General features: G+C 43.1%; 1 protein-coding gene across 2 annotated transcripts in view; it reads left to right on the plus strand.

Annotated features, from left to right (window-relative positions):
• Window positions 1–11,998: 11,998 nt before the first annotated feature.
• The window catches only part of cidec (cell death inducing DFFA like effector c), a 62,408-nt gene continuing 55,086 nt past the window's right edge, over window positions 11,999–19,320 (plus strand). For both annotated transcript variants that reach the window (XM_056233612.1, XM_056233613.1), the window contains exons 1-4: window positions 11,999–12,158; window positions 12,520–12,596; window positions 12,780–12,921; window positions 13,819–13,968. In XM_056233612.1, the coding sequence (XP_056089587.1) occupies window positions 12,547–12,596; window positions 12,780–12,921; window positions 13,819–13,968 (342 nt within the window). In that variant the 5' untranslated portion in view covers window positions 11,999–12,158; window positions 12,520–12,546. The remainder of the gene's footprint in view (window positions 12,159–12,519; window positions 12,597–12,779; window positions 12,922–13,818; window positions 13,969–19,320) is intronic.

Here is a 19,320-nt window from a genome sequence, read left to right on the forward strand (position 1 = left end):
TTAGACTACCAAATCACTTGACCTCTTCCACCAAGGCTCTTTTGGCAGGGTCTGATTCTTTTTGAAAATCTGAATACAAGAAAACATGAACTCCCTTTCTTATCTACGTTAACATACACAAAATTCAAAGTCACTCAATGAAGTCATTTTGCAAAGCTGCAGATGGAAAAGACAAACCTCACATTTGAGCTTTATCAGTGGAATCCAGGTCACTGCATTCCACTGCGCTTCATGAAGAGTTTTGGTAACGCTTTAGATTACAGCCCGGAAAGTACTGCGTAATTAAAGCAATTTTACAGCATAACCTTCTGTAATTATTGTGTACCTATAACGTACTTACAATAAGTATAAGGGAACAATATTTTAAGTTTGGGGAATAAAGGGGTAAAAACCAGGAGAATTAAAAAAATATTTATACTGTAAGTATAGAACTAAATAATAACTTTATTTTATATAGCGCTTTTAAAAGTTAATTCTCAGAGCGCTTTACATAAGCACAATTAAGAAGACACATAAAAGAGGCAATAATACAAGCAAAGTGTTGACAAAATGAAGCAAAGTGTAAAAAAAAAAAAAAAAAAAAAAAAAAAAAAGAGAAAACCATAAGATACACCTCATTAACAACCACCAATATCACCTTTATCCAAATGCTTCCGTAAAATAATGAGTTTTAAGGGATGATTTGAACCTTTTCAAAGATGGAGCACATCTTATTTTAGGGGGCAAGGAGTTCCATAACTTTGGGGCAACTGAAGCGAACGCCCTATCACCCATTGTTTTTTTGTTCGTTACCGGGACAACTAAGAGACCTGCATCAGCCGAGCGGAGATTACGTGTTGGAGTGTAGGGCACTAAAAGCTCGACGAGATATTGCGGAGCGAGTCCATTCAATGCCTTATATGTCAACATAAGAATTTTAAAATCAACACGAAATTTAACAGGTAACCAATGCAAGGTCTCTAAAATAGGTTTTATGTGATCCCTTTGTCTTGTCCTGGTCAGAATACGTGCGGCAGAGTTTTGTACCCACTGAAGTTTGTTCAGAATAGTTTTTGATGCTCCTGCTAGCAAGGCATTGCAATAGTCAATTCTAGAAAAAACCAGAGTGTTAATTAATTTTTCTGCTACAGGGAAAGACAGCATGGGCCGTAATCTGGATATGTTTCTAAGATGAAAAAAAGAAACTTTGACAGTATTACGTACGTGAAGATCAAATGCAAGATTAGGATCGAAAATTACTCCCAAGTTTTTTAATTTAGATTGGAACTGAATTACCAAGCCATCCACATGTAACGATACAGGTTGTACACTGCGTAAATGGTGAGGCGAACCAATAAGCATCACCTCAGTCTTGTCGCTATTTAAACATAAAAAGTTTGCAGACATCCAATTTTTAATAACTGTGATACAGTTAGAAAGATGTGATACGGCCACATTTACATCAGATTTTGAGTGAACATATATCTGGGTGTCGTCCGCATAAAAATGAAAATCAAGATCCAGAGACCTCAAAAGCTGGCCAAGAGGAAAAATATAAAGAGTGAAAAGTAAGGGACCCAAAATTGAACCCTGAGGAACACCAAATTTTACCATGCCAACGTCAGATCTACAGCCACCTAGCACAACGAATTGTTTGCGATCTAAGAAATAAGACTTAAACCAACTCAAAGCAGTGTCAGATACACCAAAGACAGACTCTAAGCGCAAGAGTAAGATGCTATGATCAATAGTATCAAAAGCAGCGCTGAGATCAAGCAGGATCAGTATTGATAAGCATCCTGCATCGGAAGCCATCAGTAAGTCATTTGTGACTTTGACTAATGCTGTCTCAGTGCTATGCTTTTTACGAAAGCCAGATTGAAGAGACTCGAAGAGGTCATTTACTGACAAATGGGCAAGCAATTGTGAAGCAACAATACGTTCTAAGATTTTAGCAATAAAAGGGAGACTAGAGATGGGACGAAAATTTGCCAGATTCTCAAAGTCACTGTAATTTGTTTTTGGAACAGGGGTTACAGCAGCAATTTTAAGTGCAGATGGCATAACACCGTAAAGTAGAGAGTCATTTACAATACTTAATACAGCCGGACACAAACAAGAAAAGCATGACTGAAACAACCCAGCTGGTATGGGATCAACACCTGTAGTGACAGCCTTCATTTTTAAAACCACATCACACAGGGATTGAGAATCTAGCATGGAGAATTCTGAAAGACAAACACCAGAAAACTCCATGATGCTTGATTTTGGGGTAACAGCTGTACTAGTAGTAGTAATCTGATCTCTTATCCCCTCGATCTTATTGCCAAAAAACACTAGAAACTTGTTGCATAATTGAACAGAAGGAGGGACGTTGATGATGTTATTTCTGTTTAAAAGATTGTTGATAGAATTAAACAGTTTTCTAGGGTTATCTTGATTACTTGCGATAATCTGGGAGAAATGATCAGATCTTCTCGATGCAATTCCAGTTCTATATTCACCCAAACTATCTTTCCATGCCAGATAATACACAGTTAGACCAGTAGAGCGCCATCTGCGCTCCAAATTGCGACACTGAGTTTTCATTGCGCGCAGATCATCATTGTACCACGGGGCAGATCGTTTAAAAGATACAGCACGTGACATCAGAGGAGCAAAAGTGTCCAGGCCAGATGAAAGAATTGTATTCAACCAGTTTACTTTATCATCCAATGCATCAGATGGTAGAATACAACTAATAGCAGGGTCAATAAAGTCAGAGAAGTCAGTGGGTGCGATAGATCTCCACTTACGGTAGTGAATGATACGGCTAGTAGTTGTAAGTGAATGAGGTAGCTCCAGATTGAAAAGAATGGCTAAGTGATCGGATAGCCCGAGATCAGATACAGACAACCCAGACACAAGAGTACTATTTTGAATCACAAGATCCAACATGTGGCCTTTGTTGTGTGTAGGACAATCCACGACTTGATGTAACTCAAAACACTCTAACAAAGATGCAAAGTCTCTAGTTGATGCAATGTCTTTTTTGTCCATGTGTATATTAAAATCACCAAGAATTAAAATTTTCTGAAATTTTAAAACCAACACAGACAGTAGTTCAGCAAAATCAGATGTAAATTCTTTGTTACCTTTGGGAGGCCTGTACACAGTCACAATGACCGTAGATGATGAGGCAGAAACACTTAAGGCAAGGCATTCAAATGAGGTAAACGAAGGGATATCCACAGAACACAGTCCTAGAGGCTGTTTAAACAGCACAATGATACCACCTCCTCTACCAGTTGAACGTGGAAGATCACATAATCCATATCCCTCAGGAGTCAGTTCATTTAAGAGTAGACCATCGGACTCTTTATGCCAGGTTTCTGTTAGGCATACGAGATCCCAGTTTTGGTCCATAATTAGATCACATACAGTCAAGGCTTTGTTATTAATCGAGCGCACGTTTATCAGTGCAGATTCCAGCAATCGTGCCGGAGCAGCCGAGGCTGGTGTAGTCTCCTCACGGAAGACTGCCAAATTATTAAAATTTGCCCCCGTTGGTCTCCATGGCGATTTCAGCGATTTACGCGGGGCAGTCGGATAAAAAACATTATTTAGGGACGAACCTAGGTAACCACACCGTGATGATCGATGCAGGTAATGTTTTGGGCGAAGTATTCCATAGGTAGTGCAAAGTGCGCGTGGTTCAGTTCCCAGAGCATGTTTCCCATTTAGGTTCAGCAGCTGGCGAGAAGTGTACCTTATGGCCATTGTAGAGGAGTCCATGTAGATATCAATGTCGCAATTGTGTAAGTCCTGGATCACACAACTGTTGACAGTTAATAGTCCACAGACACCCAGAAACAGCAGCAATAGTCCAATGACTGAAGCGCGATTCCACATCACGATGGAAAACATGGGTGACAAGTACAGGCTAGTTACCTATTAAACTTGTGAGGTCATATAAAAATATATAAATGTTCAGTTTGAACATTAAACCCAAATGATTAACCCGGAGAAAGGAGCGGCCACCACGCGCGCCAGCGTACCCTTACAACCGGAAATGTTTATGTACAAGGGGTACATAAACTAAGTACTAAAGGGGTACTTATTCTACTATTATGATACGACAATCTTACATTTGGGAGCAATTTAGCGAGAACATACACTGCGTACCTTTTTGAAATAATGGTGAACCAGTACATACTGTATAGGCTTTTTAAAAATTACAGGGTACATATTTATGCATTTATAAAGTAATCTTTTTTTTTTTTAAAGTGCACTGAAAACAAAAACTATTGCAACTTTTGCTAAAATATTGGGGAAAGATACTCTTGTTTCATGTAGTGGTGCTTGTTACCCTCTTGTTTCATGTAGTTACTGGGTAAGTGAGACATTGCGGGCTATAAATTAAAGTGGTGCTGTCAGGGTTGATACAAAAGGATCCAAAAGCAAAGGAAGTTCAATGCAAAGTCTTTAATGTCCAACAAAAACAGCTTTAAGAATATCAGCTCAGAACTAGAACAGAAAAAGGTGCTCTCCAGAAAGACAGCTTCTCAGTGGATACTTTGTCGGGAGAGATTATGAAGAACAGAAAATACTCTCAGAGTAAATGGTCCTTGAAGCTGGCAGCAGAGCAGAGAGAACAACGGATGAATCTCACCGAAGCAGGTCACAGGAGACAGGAGACAACAAGGCGAATACTGCTACACAAGACAAGACATAGGTAAGACTCCTTTAAACTGACAAAATGAGAGAACGTACTCACACAATAATCCGACACAGAACAGAGAGAACAAACACTAGAAGTAGACTGAGTAATTAGACAAGACAAGACACAGGTGTGAGCGGACAGCAGCGAGAGCGCTGATACTGATGATCAACAGGTGAAGGCAGAGCGCAAACATGACAGTATGTGTGTGCGCTGGAGAGTGAGAGAAATGGGTGTGTAAATGAGTGTGTGTGGTGGTATGAGAGTGAGAAAGAGCAGATAAGTAACCCAGATCCTGACAGTACCCCTCCCTCAACGAGCGCCACCAGGCGCTCCCAAGGAAGAGGTCTGGCGAGACCGATAGAAATCCTCGATGAGCGAGCGGTCCAGGACGTCCCGGGCCGGAATCCACTGCCTCTCCTCAGGCCCATAGCCCTCCCAGTCCACCAGGAACTGGTGGCCACGCCCCCGAGGACGAACGTCAAGCAGCTTGCGAACTCTGTAAATGGGATCCACCTCGTCGAGAGGCGGAGGAGGAAGGGCGGGACGGGCGGGAGCTCGAATAACAGGCTTGATACAGGACACATGAAAAACAGGGTGCACCCGACGTAACTGACGGGACAATCTGAGCTTGACAGCCGCCGGACTTAGGACCTTCAAAATAGCAAAAGGACCAACAAAACGGGGCATAAGTTTCTTAGAGCCCTCGTGAACAGGAAGATTCTGGGTGGAAAGCCAAACCTTCTGCCCACAAACGTAACGAGGGGCCCTAACCCGACGACGATTAGCAGCTTTACGAGTGCGCGCCCTAGTACGACATAACGCAGATCTCACTCTCCTCCAAGTACGCTTGCACCGAAGAATAAAAGCCTGAACGGATGGCACGGAAGTCTCAGACTCTTGAGAAGCAAAAAGTGGGGGTTGGTAACCGAGACAACTTTCAAACGGGGATAACCCAGTAGCGGACGAAGGGAGCGAATTATAGGCATATTCGGCCCAGGCAAGCTGATCGCACCAGGATGCAGGGGTCTGTGAAGTCAAGCTGTGCAACATACGGCCGAGAATCTGATTAGTCCGTTCGGCTTGTCCATTGGTCTGAGGATGAAATCCTGACAACAGACTGGGGGACGCCCCAATCAGTCGGCAGAACTCCCTCCAGAACTGAGAGGCGAATTGGGGCCCTCTGTCAGACACAATGTCCGAAGGAAGACCATGAATCTTAAAAACGTGATCTACCATGATCTGGGCGGTCTCTCGGGCGGACGGAAGCTTAGGAAGAGGGATAAAACGAGCTGTCTTAGAGAAACGGTCGACTACAGTAAGAATCACTGTGTTACCGGCGGACGAAGGAAGACCGGTAACAAAATCCAAAGCAATGTGCAACCAGGGGCGTGACGGAATAGGGAGTGGTCTGAGGAGACCCGCAGGCGGGGTATTGCTAGACTTAGTCTGAGCACAGACAGGACAAGAAGCTACAAACTGACGTATGTCACGTTCTCTAGTGGGCCACCAAAATCTCCGACGAATAGTGGCCAAGGTACCCTTAACACCAGGATGGGCGACTAACTTAGAGGTGTGGCCCCACTGGAGGACGGATGAACGAACGGTGGGAGGAACAAATAACGTCCCTGTCGGGGCATGAGGAGGTCTGACAGCGAGTGAGAGAGCCCTCTTAACAGTCTGCTCAACTCCCCAGACGGCAGCTCCGACCACGCAGTGCTGGGGTAAGATAACCTCCTTGGTCGAAGCTGCCTCTGTGGAGCCGAACAGCCGCGAGAGAGCATCGGGCTTAACGTTCTTGGAACCTGGCCTAAAAGAGATCGAAAAATCAAAACGACCAAAAAATAATGCCCAGCGGGCCTGACGAGCGTTAAGTCTCTTGGCGGAGCGGATGTATTCGAGGTTACGGTGGTCAGTCCAAACGATAAATGGAATACTGGTCCCCTCTAACCAGTGCCGCCACTCCCCCAAGGCTAACCGAACCGCCAAAAGCTCCCGGTTACCAACATCATAATTGCGCTCTGCCGGTGAAAGGCGATGGGAAAAGAAGGCGCACGGGTGAACCTTGTCATCAAGAGAAGAACGCTGCGACAAAATAGCCCCAACCCCTACATCGGAAGCGTCGACCTCGACTATAAATTGTCTCTCAGGATCAGGGGTAACCAAAATGGGCGCGGAGGTGAACAACCTCTTGAGTCGATCGAACGCATCTTGTGCCATCTCTGACCAAACAAACTGAGACTTAGTCGAGGTGAGAGCAGAGAGAGGAGCGGCAACCTGACTGAAGTTACGAATGAATCGTCTGTAAAAATTAGCAAAACCTAAAAATCGCTGGAGGGCAACACGAGAATTAGGAACGGGCCAATCGAGGACTGCCCGCACCTTCTCGGGATCCATGCTGATTCCCTCAGCAGAGACCACCGAACCAAGGAAGGTGACAGACTGAGAATGAAACACACATTTCTCAGACTTAGCGAAGAGACGGTTCTCAAGTAGACGTTGCAAAACCCGACGAACGTGTTGAACGTGTACTTCGAGTGAGGGTGAGAAAATGAGGATGTCGTCCAGATAAACGAAAACAAAGACATTTAACATGTCACGCAAAACGTCGTTGACCAACGCCTGAAAAACAGCGGGAGCGTTGACCAGCCCGAAAGGAAGAACGCGATACTCAAAGTGACCTATAGGGGTGTTAAACGCGGTCTTCCATTCGTCTCCCTGCTTTATACGAACAAGATGGTAAGCATTTCGCAAATCCAATTTAGTAAAGATCTTTGCGCCCTGCAAGATCTCGAAAGCTGACGACATAAGGGGCAAGGGATAGCGGTTCTTGACCGTTATGTCGTTCAACCCTCGATAATCAATGCAAGGACGCAAAGATCCATCCTTCTTCTTAACAAAGAAGAAACCAGCACCAGCTGGCGAGGAGGACGGAACAATAATTCCAGCGTCAAGGGATTCAGAGAGATACTTCTCTAAAGCCTCTCGTTCAGGCGCCGAGAGAGAATACAATCTACCGCGAGGCGGCGTGGTGCCAGGAAGGAGATCGATGCAACAATCGTAGGGGCGGTGAGGCGGTAGAGAAACGGCCCGGGAACGACTGAAAACCGCCCGCAAATCGTGGTACTCCTCCGGGACCCCAGACAGATCACCAGGTTCCTCCTGAAAAACAGACACAGAAGAAACCACAGGAATAGCAGACACTAAACAATTAACATGACATGAAAGACTCCAAGACAAAATGGTACTCTTGACCCAGTCAATATGAGGGCTATGCTGGACTAGCCAGGGATGTCCTAACACAATGGGGGTATAGGGGGACTGAAAAATGAGAAAAGAAATAGTCTCTTGATGGTTTCCTGAGACGGTGAGACTCACCGGACTGGTGACACGGCGAACATTAGAGAGAATACTACCATCCAGGGCAAAGACGGTGGTGTTCCCCTTTAAGTCCACCAGGGGGATGTTATTTTCCCGGGCCCATCTCTCATCAATAAAGTTCCCCTCAGCCCCTGAGTCGATCAACGCGGGACATGAAACGGTGGAACCGGCCCAACGAAGGACGGCGGGCAGGGTGGTACAGGATCTGGATGAAGAGGACAAAACAGTCGCGCTCGCCAGTACTCCTCTGTCTACTGGCGAGCTCTGGCTTTTACTGGACACGAAGCTGCGAAGTGGCCAGCCGAGCCGCAATAAAGACACAGTCTGTTGGAGATGCGACGTTGTTTCTCCTCTGGCAGAAGACGAATGGCACCCAACTGCATGGGCTCTGGATCAGGTCTAGCAGAGACAGGAAAAGGAGGTTCGCGAGGAGTGGAGGAAGCTGCACGGGCACGTCGCCGTTGCTCAAAGCATCTATCGAGGCGAATCGCCAGCTCTATCAGTTGGTCAAGCTGGGCCGGAGAACCGCAAGCATAAATCTCCTCCTTTAAATCCACATTCAAACCCTCCAGGAAGCGCGCGACCAGAGCAGGTTCATTCCATTCAGCTGTGGTGGAAAGGGTGTGGAATTCAATCGCGAAATCAGCCACTGTTCTCCTCCCCTGGCGAATCGTGGTGAGAAGACGCGAAGCCTCGCGTCCGAAAACTGACTGGTCGAAAACTTTAATCATCTCGTCCTTAAAGAGATCAAAACAGTGACAGCAGGAAGTCCCAGCCTCCCAAACGGAGGTTCCCCACTCACGAGCGCGTCCAGTCAATAACGAAATCACATAGGCGATGCGGGCACGATCCTCCGCATAAGTCTGTGGTTGCAGGGAAAAAGCTACCTCACACTGAGTCAAAAAGGCTCTACATTCCGTAGGCTCACCTGCATAACATGGAGGATTGTTCACACGAGGTTCGGGAAGAGAAGGACGACTCTGAACAACCGGTGATTCCTGGTGAGCATGAAGGAGGCGTGCAGACAAATCATTAACCTGTGCGGCCAAACATTCCACCGCATTTCTGGCAGCAGATAATTCCTCCTCGTGACGACCCAGCATAGCTCCTTGGATCTCTACAGCAGAAAAAAAAGATTCCTCCTTTGCTGGATCCATCGTGGTCGGATTATTCTGTCAGGGTTGATACAAAAGGATCCAAAAGCAAAGGAAGTTCAATGCAAAGTCTTTAATGTCCAACAAAAACAGCTTTAAGAATATCAGCTCAGAACTAGAACAGAAAAAGGTGCTCTCCAGAAAGACAGCTTCTCAGTGGATACTTTGTCGGGAGAGATTATGAAAAACAGAAAATACTCTCAGAGTAAATGGTCCTTGAAGCTGGCAGCAGAGCAGAGAGAACAACGGATGAATCTCACCGAAGCAGGTCACAGGAGACAGGAGACAACAAGGCGAATACTGCTACACAAGACAAGACATAGGTAAGACTCCTTTAAACTGACAAAATGAGAGAACGTACTCACACAATAATCCGACACAGAACAGAGAGAACAAACACTAGAAGTAGACTGAGTAATTAGACAAGACAAGACACAGGTGTGAGCGGACAGCAGCGAGAGCGCTGATACTGATGATCAACAGGTGAAGGCAGAGCGCAAACATGACAGTATGTGTGTGCGCTGGAGAGTGAGAGAAATGGGTGTGTAAATGAGTGTGTGTGGTGGTATGAGAGTGAGAAAGAGCAGATAAGTAACCCAGATCCTGACAGGTGCTTGTTACCCAATTGTTCCATGTAGTTACAGGGCAAGTACAATCAAAATGCATACACAATCTTATATCACTGACTCAGAAACCTTTATTTATTATACAAGCACCACTTACCCTGTAACCACATGAAACAAGATATATTTCCCAGTATTTAAAAAAAATTGCAATAGTCTTAGCTTTTGCCTTGAAACATGTTAGCCCAAACTTAAACACCTGCACTTTTGCTACAAAAAAAAAAAAAAAAAGAGTATAAATGCACAGATATGTACCCTGTAATTGTAAAAAAGCCTATACAGTGTATTGGTACATAATTATTACAAAAAGGTACGCAGTGTATGTTCTCGCTAAATTGCTCCCAAATGTAAGATTGTTGTATCATAATAGTAGAATAAGTACCCCTTAGTTCTATCATACTTAAAGTATAAATATTTTTTTAATTCTCCTGGTTGTTACCCCTTTATTCCCCAAACTTTAAATATTGTTCCCTTATACTTACATGTAAGTACTTTATAGGTACACTATAATTACTGAAAGTTACTCTGTAAATTCCTCTTAATTACACAGTACTTTCCGGGCTGTAATCTAAAGCGTTACCGAGTTTTTCTTTTTCCGGAGATGTAGATAGCAGAGTGATGTAATTCATGATTATTAGGCTGCCGGTATAATATAGAGTAATAATAAATAAGTAAATAAATAAATGGAAAGGAACAGGGCTGCGAGCCAAATCAGTCGCTTTACATGTAGTGGCTGACCACTGACCATGGTAGTGAGAGCGGATGTGAGTCTGGCTCTGAGCCCAGAAACCAATCATCTAGCCGTGAATGCTTAGGAGAGGGCTGAGGATTCCTCTCTGACCTGATGCTCGCGGCAGCCCGGGCAAGAATGTTAGCCTCAGTCTGAGCCACCACACCAGACCCAACAAGTCCAATCAAGTCATCCGGCTCTGAAGACATAAGCCCACCCTCTGATGCTGTGATTGATAACTCATCCTCGTCACGAGTCCTGAATGAGAAATTAAACTCATCCACAAAAGAACAAGTACCACAACGTCCCCATGGCCATACTCTCACAACGCTGCCTCACGGCCCAAACAGTTGATGCACAGATCTTGGCCTTCCGAGGGAGAAAGACGTCGGCCACATTCAGAAATACATGGGTGGAAATCTTTAAAAAGATGCTGTTCGCTCTTTTAGAGTATTTTGCTCCTTTAGATCACAGTCGGAGCATCCAGGGGAACTTCCCTGCACTTATCTGTGCATAAGTGGGGAGACTGGCTCCGAAGAACAAATCTGAAAGAAGTGGCATGTAAATTCCACTCACCAATTCTCATTGACCTTTTCTGAAATAATCAGAGGTGTTAAGGGCTCCCAAGTGTGACTCTTATCACATCGACACAATGTGAGTGAGCTTGTTTCCGCCACAGAACAAAAAATTATAAAGGTAATTGCGACTTTTTATCTCACAATTCCGATTTTTTTTACACAATTGCGATTTACATCCAGCATCTTACATCTTGCGTGATATAAAGTCGCAATTGCGAGTTATAAAGTCAGAATTGCGAGTATCACGCAATTCTGACTTTTTTTCTCAGAATTGGATGTTTATATCTTGCATTTCTGACTATATAACATGCAATTGGGAGATATAGTCAGAATTGCATGATATAACGTCACAATTGTGTGTTATAAAGTCAGAATAAAGTCTTTTTTCCTTAGAATTGGACTTTATAACTTGCAATTGCGAGTTTATATCTCAAATTTCTGAGAAAAGATGTTAGAATTTCGAGATATAAACTTACAATTGTGTGTTATAAAGTCAGAATTGCAAGTTTATTTCTCGCAATTGTGAGTATATATATCTTGCAATTGCGAGTTTATATCTCGCAATTCTAACTTTATAACACGCAATTGTGAGTTTGTATCTCACAATTCTAAGAAATAAAATCAGAATTGCAAGATGTAAACTTGCAATTGTGAGATAAAAAGTTGCAATTATCTTTTAAAAAGTTTTATTGTGTGGCAAAAACAAGCTTCCATACAAATGATTGGCCTTACTGCTATGGGCTAGAGGATGTGAAGTGAAGTACTTTTGAACTTCATATTGAACAATATTATATTTTATTTGTTGTGGTGTGATGTGAACTGGAACTGAGAGGCTCTTAGACATTATTGCTCAACACAGCATGACCAAACACTCTTGCTGTCAGTGTGGAGCAAAGGTGAAAAAAAATTGTTTTGCAATGATACTCAAAGCCACAAAGAGATGAGACAAGCAGATTTAATGTAAATTCGGAACAATACCAGAGCAGAAAACGGAGCCACGGAGCTTGCTTTAAGGTATGTGATTATTTGTATTGTGTTAAGGTTTGTATAGCTAGTGAAGTCAAGAAAGCTAATAAGATCTATCCTTATTATGTGTTTAGGTTTACAAAAGAGTTTTAGCTTTACAATAGATATAATATATTTTAATATAATACAATAATATAATATATTGTATGGACAGAATGAACAGAAACTAGATGTACTGTTCACAGTTGCAGTGTCCTCTTGTCCTATGTGTATTATTTAGACAGTGCTACAGTATGTGTGTCCCTGTTTCTTACTTGGGTAAGACATTGTTTGTCTTTGATCATCTACTGTAAAGATATGATATTAATGGTATTTATTTACTTATGGTATATTTTCTGTAATTTTGAAGGTTACTGGAGCTATACAGTTGATTCCAATGGACAATGCCAAGAAATCTCTTGATGTGTTCTCAACCTCCCTGTCAAAGTAACAGTGTTTGTATTATGATTGTCCTTTTTAAATGCAATGTTTTGTTCTATGAATTCATAATTAGAATTAGCATCTTTATATTTGTTTGTGCAAAACTGGGAACTGAGTTTTCAAGCAAGCCATTTTGTGACTAAGTGTGTGTGTGTGTGTGTGTGTGTGTGTGTGTGTCACTGTCCACAGATGCATATCAATCTGTGGTTCTATGACCCAGCAGCTCTTACCACGTTGGACTCAACACGCCAGACCCTTCCGGGTCATCGACTCTGATCGCTCCATTAAGAAAGGCATCATGGCAAGTCACCTGAGAGACCTACGGAATAAGGTGAGGACACCAATTAAAAGGATCGGAGAAACAAAAAGAATCAGAAATAATTATTTGTTTCTTTATGAAATCTTTATCTTTGAATAAATATCTTAAAGACTAGAAAAGTGTGCTTGCCTATTCTGTCTGCATGATCATTTATGTCAGAATAAGCATTGAGTCTTATTTAGTTTATTAATCTTGGTTAAAACAGATTGGCTGTATGTCTTAAATCTGAGACCCCTACATCTTTGCTACCTCTCAATCGCAAAATGTTCATCGATACATTCAAGATGCATACTAACATATTCTAATATCTCCTTCAAATAACAAATAGGAAATTCAGTCCAATAAGTTTGCATATTTTTCATGTCTGAAATATTCTAAAACAATACTACATGGTCCTGTATGACACTCAAAATGTCCATAAAATTGTAAACTAGTGATTGAATAATTTCTAACAGTGAAGGTGTTTTTTGTTAGATACATGTGTAGATCAGGAGATGCTCTTTCAAAATATTTCAAGCAAAGTATTTTAGTCTTATCCTTAATCATTCATTTTCCAGTATTGTTAGCTACCTCAGTCTCTGAAAACCACAGCAACAGAAGAAGGTAGAATGAGGAGATTGAAATAAAGTGAAATATGAATAAATATTTGTAATTCACACTATTACAGTGGAGACAAATGTCTAAGTATATCAAATTTAACTACACTATATAATATAATGTTTCCATTAGAACTCTTTCTTACTTTGGCTTATACCATTGTAGTGGTCAAATTGAAGTAATATATGTGATCATTCAAATATTGGGTATTTAGTGACATGTAGATCCAGCTCTAGAATGGAAGCACTGCATGAAATTCCAACACAGTTGCTCCAAAGCTCTTTCAATGAAGGCATGATTTTTTCCTTCTAGGTTATGGATGCATTTCACATGCATTGTGTCAGTGCTTTAGTGTTGGATGAGGATGGAACTGGAGTGGATACTGAGGACTTTTTCCAGACCTTAAAGGACAACACTGACCTCATGGTCTTAGGGAAAGGACAAAAGTGGGCCCCACAGCAGGTCAGTGTTTTAAACTGAGGTTCTGGATTAACAGCACACATCAATATTTGTTGATATTGACTGTAACATTTTAAATTAATTAAATGAATTCTGTGAATATATATAAACAGTTTGTTCTGGTTCTCAAATCTAATTGGCTGAGAGCCTTTTCCAAGCATACGATATTCTACTGATACCATTCGGAAACAGCTTCACTATTTGTAACGAGTGTGCTCGTTGTACCACAGCGTTGGACTATTTTCTTTAATCTTCTTTAAGCGCAAAGAAGCAACTGTGTCTAAAGTGTGCGAAAAGAGAGAGTCAAAAGTTTCTGTCGCAATATCGAGTGCTTCTAAGCTATCTGGAATGCTGAGGAGATGAAACTGATCAGGAATATCATTAATAAAGCAATCTTTAGTGGAAGAAGTGATAGTTCTAACATATTTGTAACACGAAGTCGGCTTAGCAACCTTGGCTAAATGGAGTATACATGAGACTAGATAATGATCTGAGATGTTATCACTCTGCTGTAGAATTTCAACGGCATTAACATTGATTCCATGTGACAATATCAGATCTAAAGTATGATTATGACAATGAGTGGGTCCTGACACGTGTTGTCTAACTCCAATAGAGTTCAGAATGTCTCTAAATGCCAATCCCAATGTTTTTTGTTTTTTTTTGTTATGTACATGTAGATTAAAATCACCAACAATTAGGACTTTATCTGCAGCCAGTACTAACTCTGATAAAAAAATCAGGAAATTATTTGATTATTAGTGGTGCTTGCCAAAGGCAAGGCAACACTAGTGTTCTCTTGCATACTTTTGGACAAAAGTTTGGCGCGCTACTCCCGCAGCTTTTGTCACAGACCCACGAATGAGGCGTGAAATCTTGCGGATTATTGGGAATGGTGTGCTATGACTTTTATAAGCGGTAGGGGGTACGATATTTGCCCCAGGGACTTAACATTGTGACAAACTTTGACCGCTCGTAGCTCAGAGCGAGGATTTCGCAGACTTCCATTGAAAGAAATCAAAGGGATATCTCCAGATAGAAGTGTCATAAAAACACGAGGGTGGTCTCGTTTGACTCGGGGTAGCAAACAGCCAATCATGAAACACCTCAACAATTTCAGGCCATGCCCTGGCAACCATTATCGAGCACCTTAGCAACCAAAATCCAAAGAGGGATATCTTCCATTCTGAATGTCACAGAGGCATGGGAGTTGGTTTATATCATTCATAGTGACAAGAAGCCTTTGGAGTTTCATCACTGGCAGCTGCCGAGCTACTCCATAGCAACCAAACAGAGTACCCTAGCAACCATTTAGCAAGACTTATATCTCTGCATCAGAACATCGTGTAGAGATGGGGGTTGGCTCTTTTGACTCATGCTAGCAAACTCATGCTTCCAACATGCTACAAATGCTAGCTTAAATCATGCCAAGAAAATGCTAAGAACTCCATTAGTAACCATATGTAACAACTACTAACCACCTAGTGACACCATAGCAACTGCCCAGAATACCTTAGCAACCACCCTGAACACCCTAGCAACCACCTAGAAAAGCTAATCGTGTTAGTATCTAGCTAGAAATATGCTAGCAACATGTTAACCATACTAGCATCTAGCTAAAAACATGCTAACAACATGCTTATCATGCTAGCATCATGCTAGCAACATGCTAATCATTCTAGCATCATGCAATCAACATGCTAATCATGTTAGCATCTAACTACAAACATGCTAGCACCATGCCGTATTATCACTCGTAGCCCCTCTATTCATCACATCCTATCTTACAACAGCTCCATTGGCTCTCCATCATTTACCGTACCAACTATAAAATACTTCACACTTTTAAAGTCATTCTCTTGCCCCTTCATATCTTTTTGACCTCCTCCATATACCCACACCCGCTCGCACTCTTAGATCCTCTTCTTCCATCCATTTGACTGTTTACCGTGTACGCCTTGTACCTATGTGGAGCAGAGCTTTCAGCTGCTCTGCTCCTCAGCTCTGGAACTCGCTTCCACCGGCTCTCTGTAATATTGTTTCCCTCTCACATTTTAAATTCAAACTCAAAACCCATCTGTTTAGAATAGCTGAGTTTTGGACCAGTTGAAAGTTTATGGAGGGTTTTATGCGGGAGGCCAAACAAAATGGAATTGCAGTAATCTAAACGAGAAGTGACTAAACTATGAACAAGAATGGCAGTGAATGGCAGTGGAGTGAGGCGTGAGGAAAGGACGCAGACGGTTGATGTTTCTAAGATGTTAAGCAGACCGGGTAACATTATTAAATGAGACGTAAAAGATAGGGTACTATCGAAGATGACACCCAGACTTCTCAGTAATTCTGAAGATATTACTAATTACAACAATACCACCCCCTTTTCCTTTCAGACGTGGCTCATTTTTATAACAGTAATCTTGGGGGGTGGACTCATTTAAAGTAATGTAATCATCTGGTTTTAGCCAGGTTTCTGTCAAACACAGCACATCTAGGTTATAATCTGTAATCATATCATTAACAATAAGTGCCTTTGAAGTAAGGGATGGAATATTCAGCAACCCGAGATTTATAATTTGTTAATCTGTGTTATATTTTTTATTTGTTGAACATCAATTCAATTTTTACTCTTATGGGTTTGGGAGTTTTTTTGTAGTTCCTAATTCGGGGAACAGTCTCTATATGATGATATCTAGGTGAAAGAGGCTCTATGTGATGGGATTTATCTGACCTCAGTGACGTAAGACAGCTAGCAAACAATTATTGTCATTTGAGACATGTATTTCATCAGAATTATTGCACTTTCACCTACAAGCACAAATCAAGAGAATGTCAACCCATACACATGGCTTATTTTACCTCAACTTGTTTCCTGATTTATTATAGTCTATTTATCAGGCCAACTGGTAAAACAAGAAACTTCTCTCAAAAATTAAAACAGTGAAATTCCTAGTAATCCAATAAATCCAAATTACTTTAAGGTTTATATTAAAACAACAGCAAAAAAGACTTCTTGTCATACAGAGCTGCGTAAGCGCAGGTATTCAGCAACCACAATCACAATCAATAGGCTTTAGTCAAGATCCATGTTTGGATTTATTGCAGCTCATCACTTAGAAAGTTTTATCGCAGATTTAGTCGCAGCAAACCGCGCAAGCGGCTCGTACAGAACACAGGCAGACTGAATGACACTTTCATTAAAGCTGCAGTCCGTAGCTTCTTTTGGGTTAAAAATTATCCAAAATACATATTTGAGAAAATACATAACCAGCCAGTGTTCAAAACTCTCTGCTTGCCTTAGCTCGATTCAAAACGTTAAGCTTGTAATAATGTTTTAATTCCAGTGGTACTGGTGGATTTCCGCGGGAGATTCGTCTTTGCGTCATTACGTCACATCTGTACACATAAAGAAGGTTTTTCGGCTAGTAGGCTATTGTCAGGGTTCACAGAGGAAACAGACTGGATGGTAAGTTATTGTCGTTTATTTGTGCAGATGGATACTCAGTCGGAGATAACAGGTAAGGATCAAATGATATGGAAACATAGAACAGGCTTAGCTGAATGGTAATGTCCCTTTCTCTCTTGCAGGTGGTTTGGAAGCAGTCACACTGGAGATGGATGATACGGAAGGATCAGGAAACTGGTAAGTAGCAGGTGAGTGGAAGGAGAGTCTGTGAGTCATGTAACGACAAGACCAGACAAGTGACTGCAGTGAAGGTGAGGGCTTTATAGTGCATGTGGGTGATGGGACACAGGTGACGGTGATCAGTAATCAGGTGATTGTGAACGGGGGAGTGTCCGACTGGGTGATTGGTAATGAGTGGGTGGTGATGGCGATCGTGACGTGGATGGAATCCTGACAGTACCCCCCCCCCCTCCAGAGGCGGCTCTTGACGCCTGAGAGGAGCGCTGCCGGCGGCGAGGTCTACCATTACCCCTGGGAGCGGGACGATCCGGATGATCATTGTGGAATTGGACGAGAAGGGCAGGGTCCGAGATGTCGTCACGCAAGACCCAAGATCGTTCCTCTGGCCCGTAGTCCTCCCAATCGACCAGCTACTCCAGCCTAGGACCTCGCCGCCGGGAATCCAGAATGGAGCGGACTCTGTAGATTGGATCCTCCTCGACGGGGACGGGAGGAGGAGGTACGTCTGTGGGAGGATTATCTGCGGGAACAGGAGTGACAGGGTCAGTGAAGGGTTTGAGTAAGGACACATGGAAAGAAGGAGAGATTCTGTAATGACGGGGAAGATTGAGCCTGTAGGTGACTTCGTTCAACTGCCTCTGGATGGTGAAAGGTCCAATGAATCGAGGACTCAACTTACGGCAAGGCAGACGGAGACGAATGTCCCGAGTCGACAACCATACCTTCTGACCTGGTTGGTATAAGGGAGTGTCGAGTCGGTGACGGTCAGCTTGCTCCTTGTGTCTCCGAACTGCCTGTTGTAGATGCACGTGAGCTGAGTCCCATACCCCCTCGCTCTGATGGAACCAGAAGTCGACAGCTGGAACCTCAGAGGGCTCACCCGACCAAGGAAAGAGTCGAGGCTGGTATCCAAGGACACACTGGAAGGGGGTGAGCCCGGTGGAGTTCTGTCGCAGGGAGTTTTGAGTGTACTCCGCCCAGGGGAGGTAACGGTTCCAGCTGTCTTGGTACTGGTGGCAGTATGTCCGCAGGTAACGACCAATCTCCTGTATCTTACGCTCAGTCTGGCCATTAGTCTGCGGATGGTAACCTGAAGAAAGGCTGATGGTGATCCCGAGAAGTCTGAAGAAGGCTTGCCACACACGTGAGATGAACTGTGGACCCCGATCTGAGACGATATCTTCAGGGAGACCGAAGTTCCGGAAGACATGTTGGAATAGAGCTTCCGCTGCTTCCAATGCAGTAGGGAGTCCAGGTAAGGGGATCAGCTTACATCCTTTAGAGAATCGATCCACTACCACGAAAACACAGGTGAAGCCTTCAGAATTGGGTAGGTCGGTAATGAAGTCAATCCCGATGTGGGACCAGGGTCGTCTGGGAATCGGCAACGGCACCAGTTTACCTTCTGGAAGTCTTCTTGGTGTGTTGGTAATGGCACAGACTGAGCACCCGCAGACACACCTGGAGACATCTCTGGCGATGGATGGCCACCAATACCGTTGACTGAGGAGCGAGAGGGTACGCTTGCTACCCGGATGTCCAGAGCCCAGAACTGAGTGAGCTGAGTCCAGAAGGGGAGTCCGAAGATGAGGTGGCACGAAGATACACCCTTCTGGACCTCCCGGCGGAGCAGGTTGGTGAGTCATTTCCTGGTTGATCTGCTGGTCAATATCCCAGACGATGGGACTGAGGATTATGGCTGGAGGGAGAAT

The sequence above is a fragment of the Rhinichthys klamathensis genome, unplaced genomic scaffold (genome assembly GCF_029890125.1).
Source record: "Rhinichthys klamathensis goyatoka isolate OS25496 unplaced genomic scaffold, OSU_Roscu_1.1 h1tg000372l_1, whole genome shotgun sequence".
In the NCBI taxonomy this organism is placed as follows: Eukaryota; Metazoa; Chordata; class Actinopteri; order Cypriniformes; family Leuciscidae; genus Rhinichthys; species Rhinichthys klamathensis.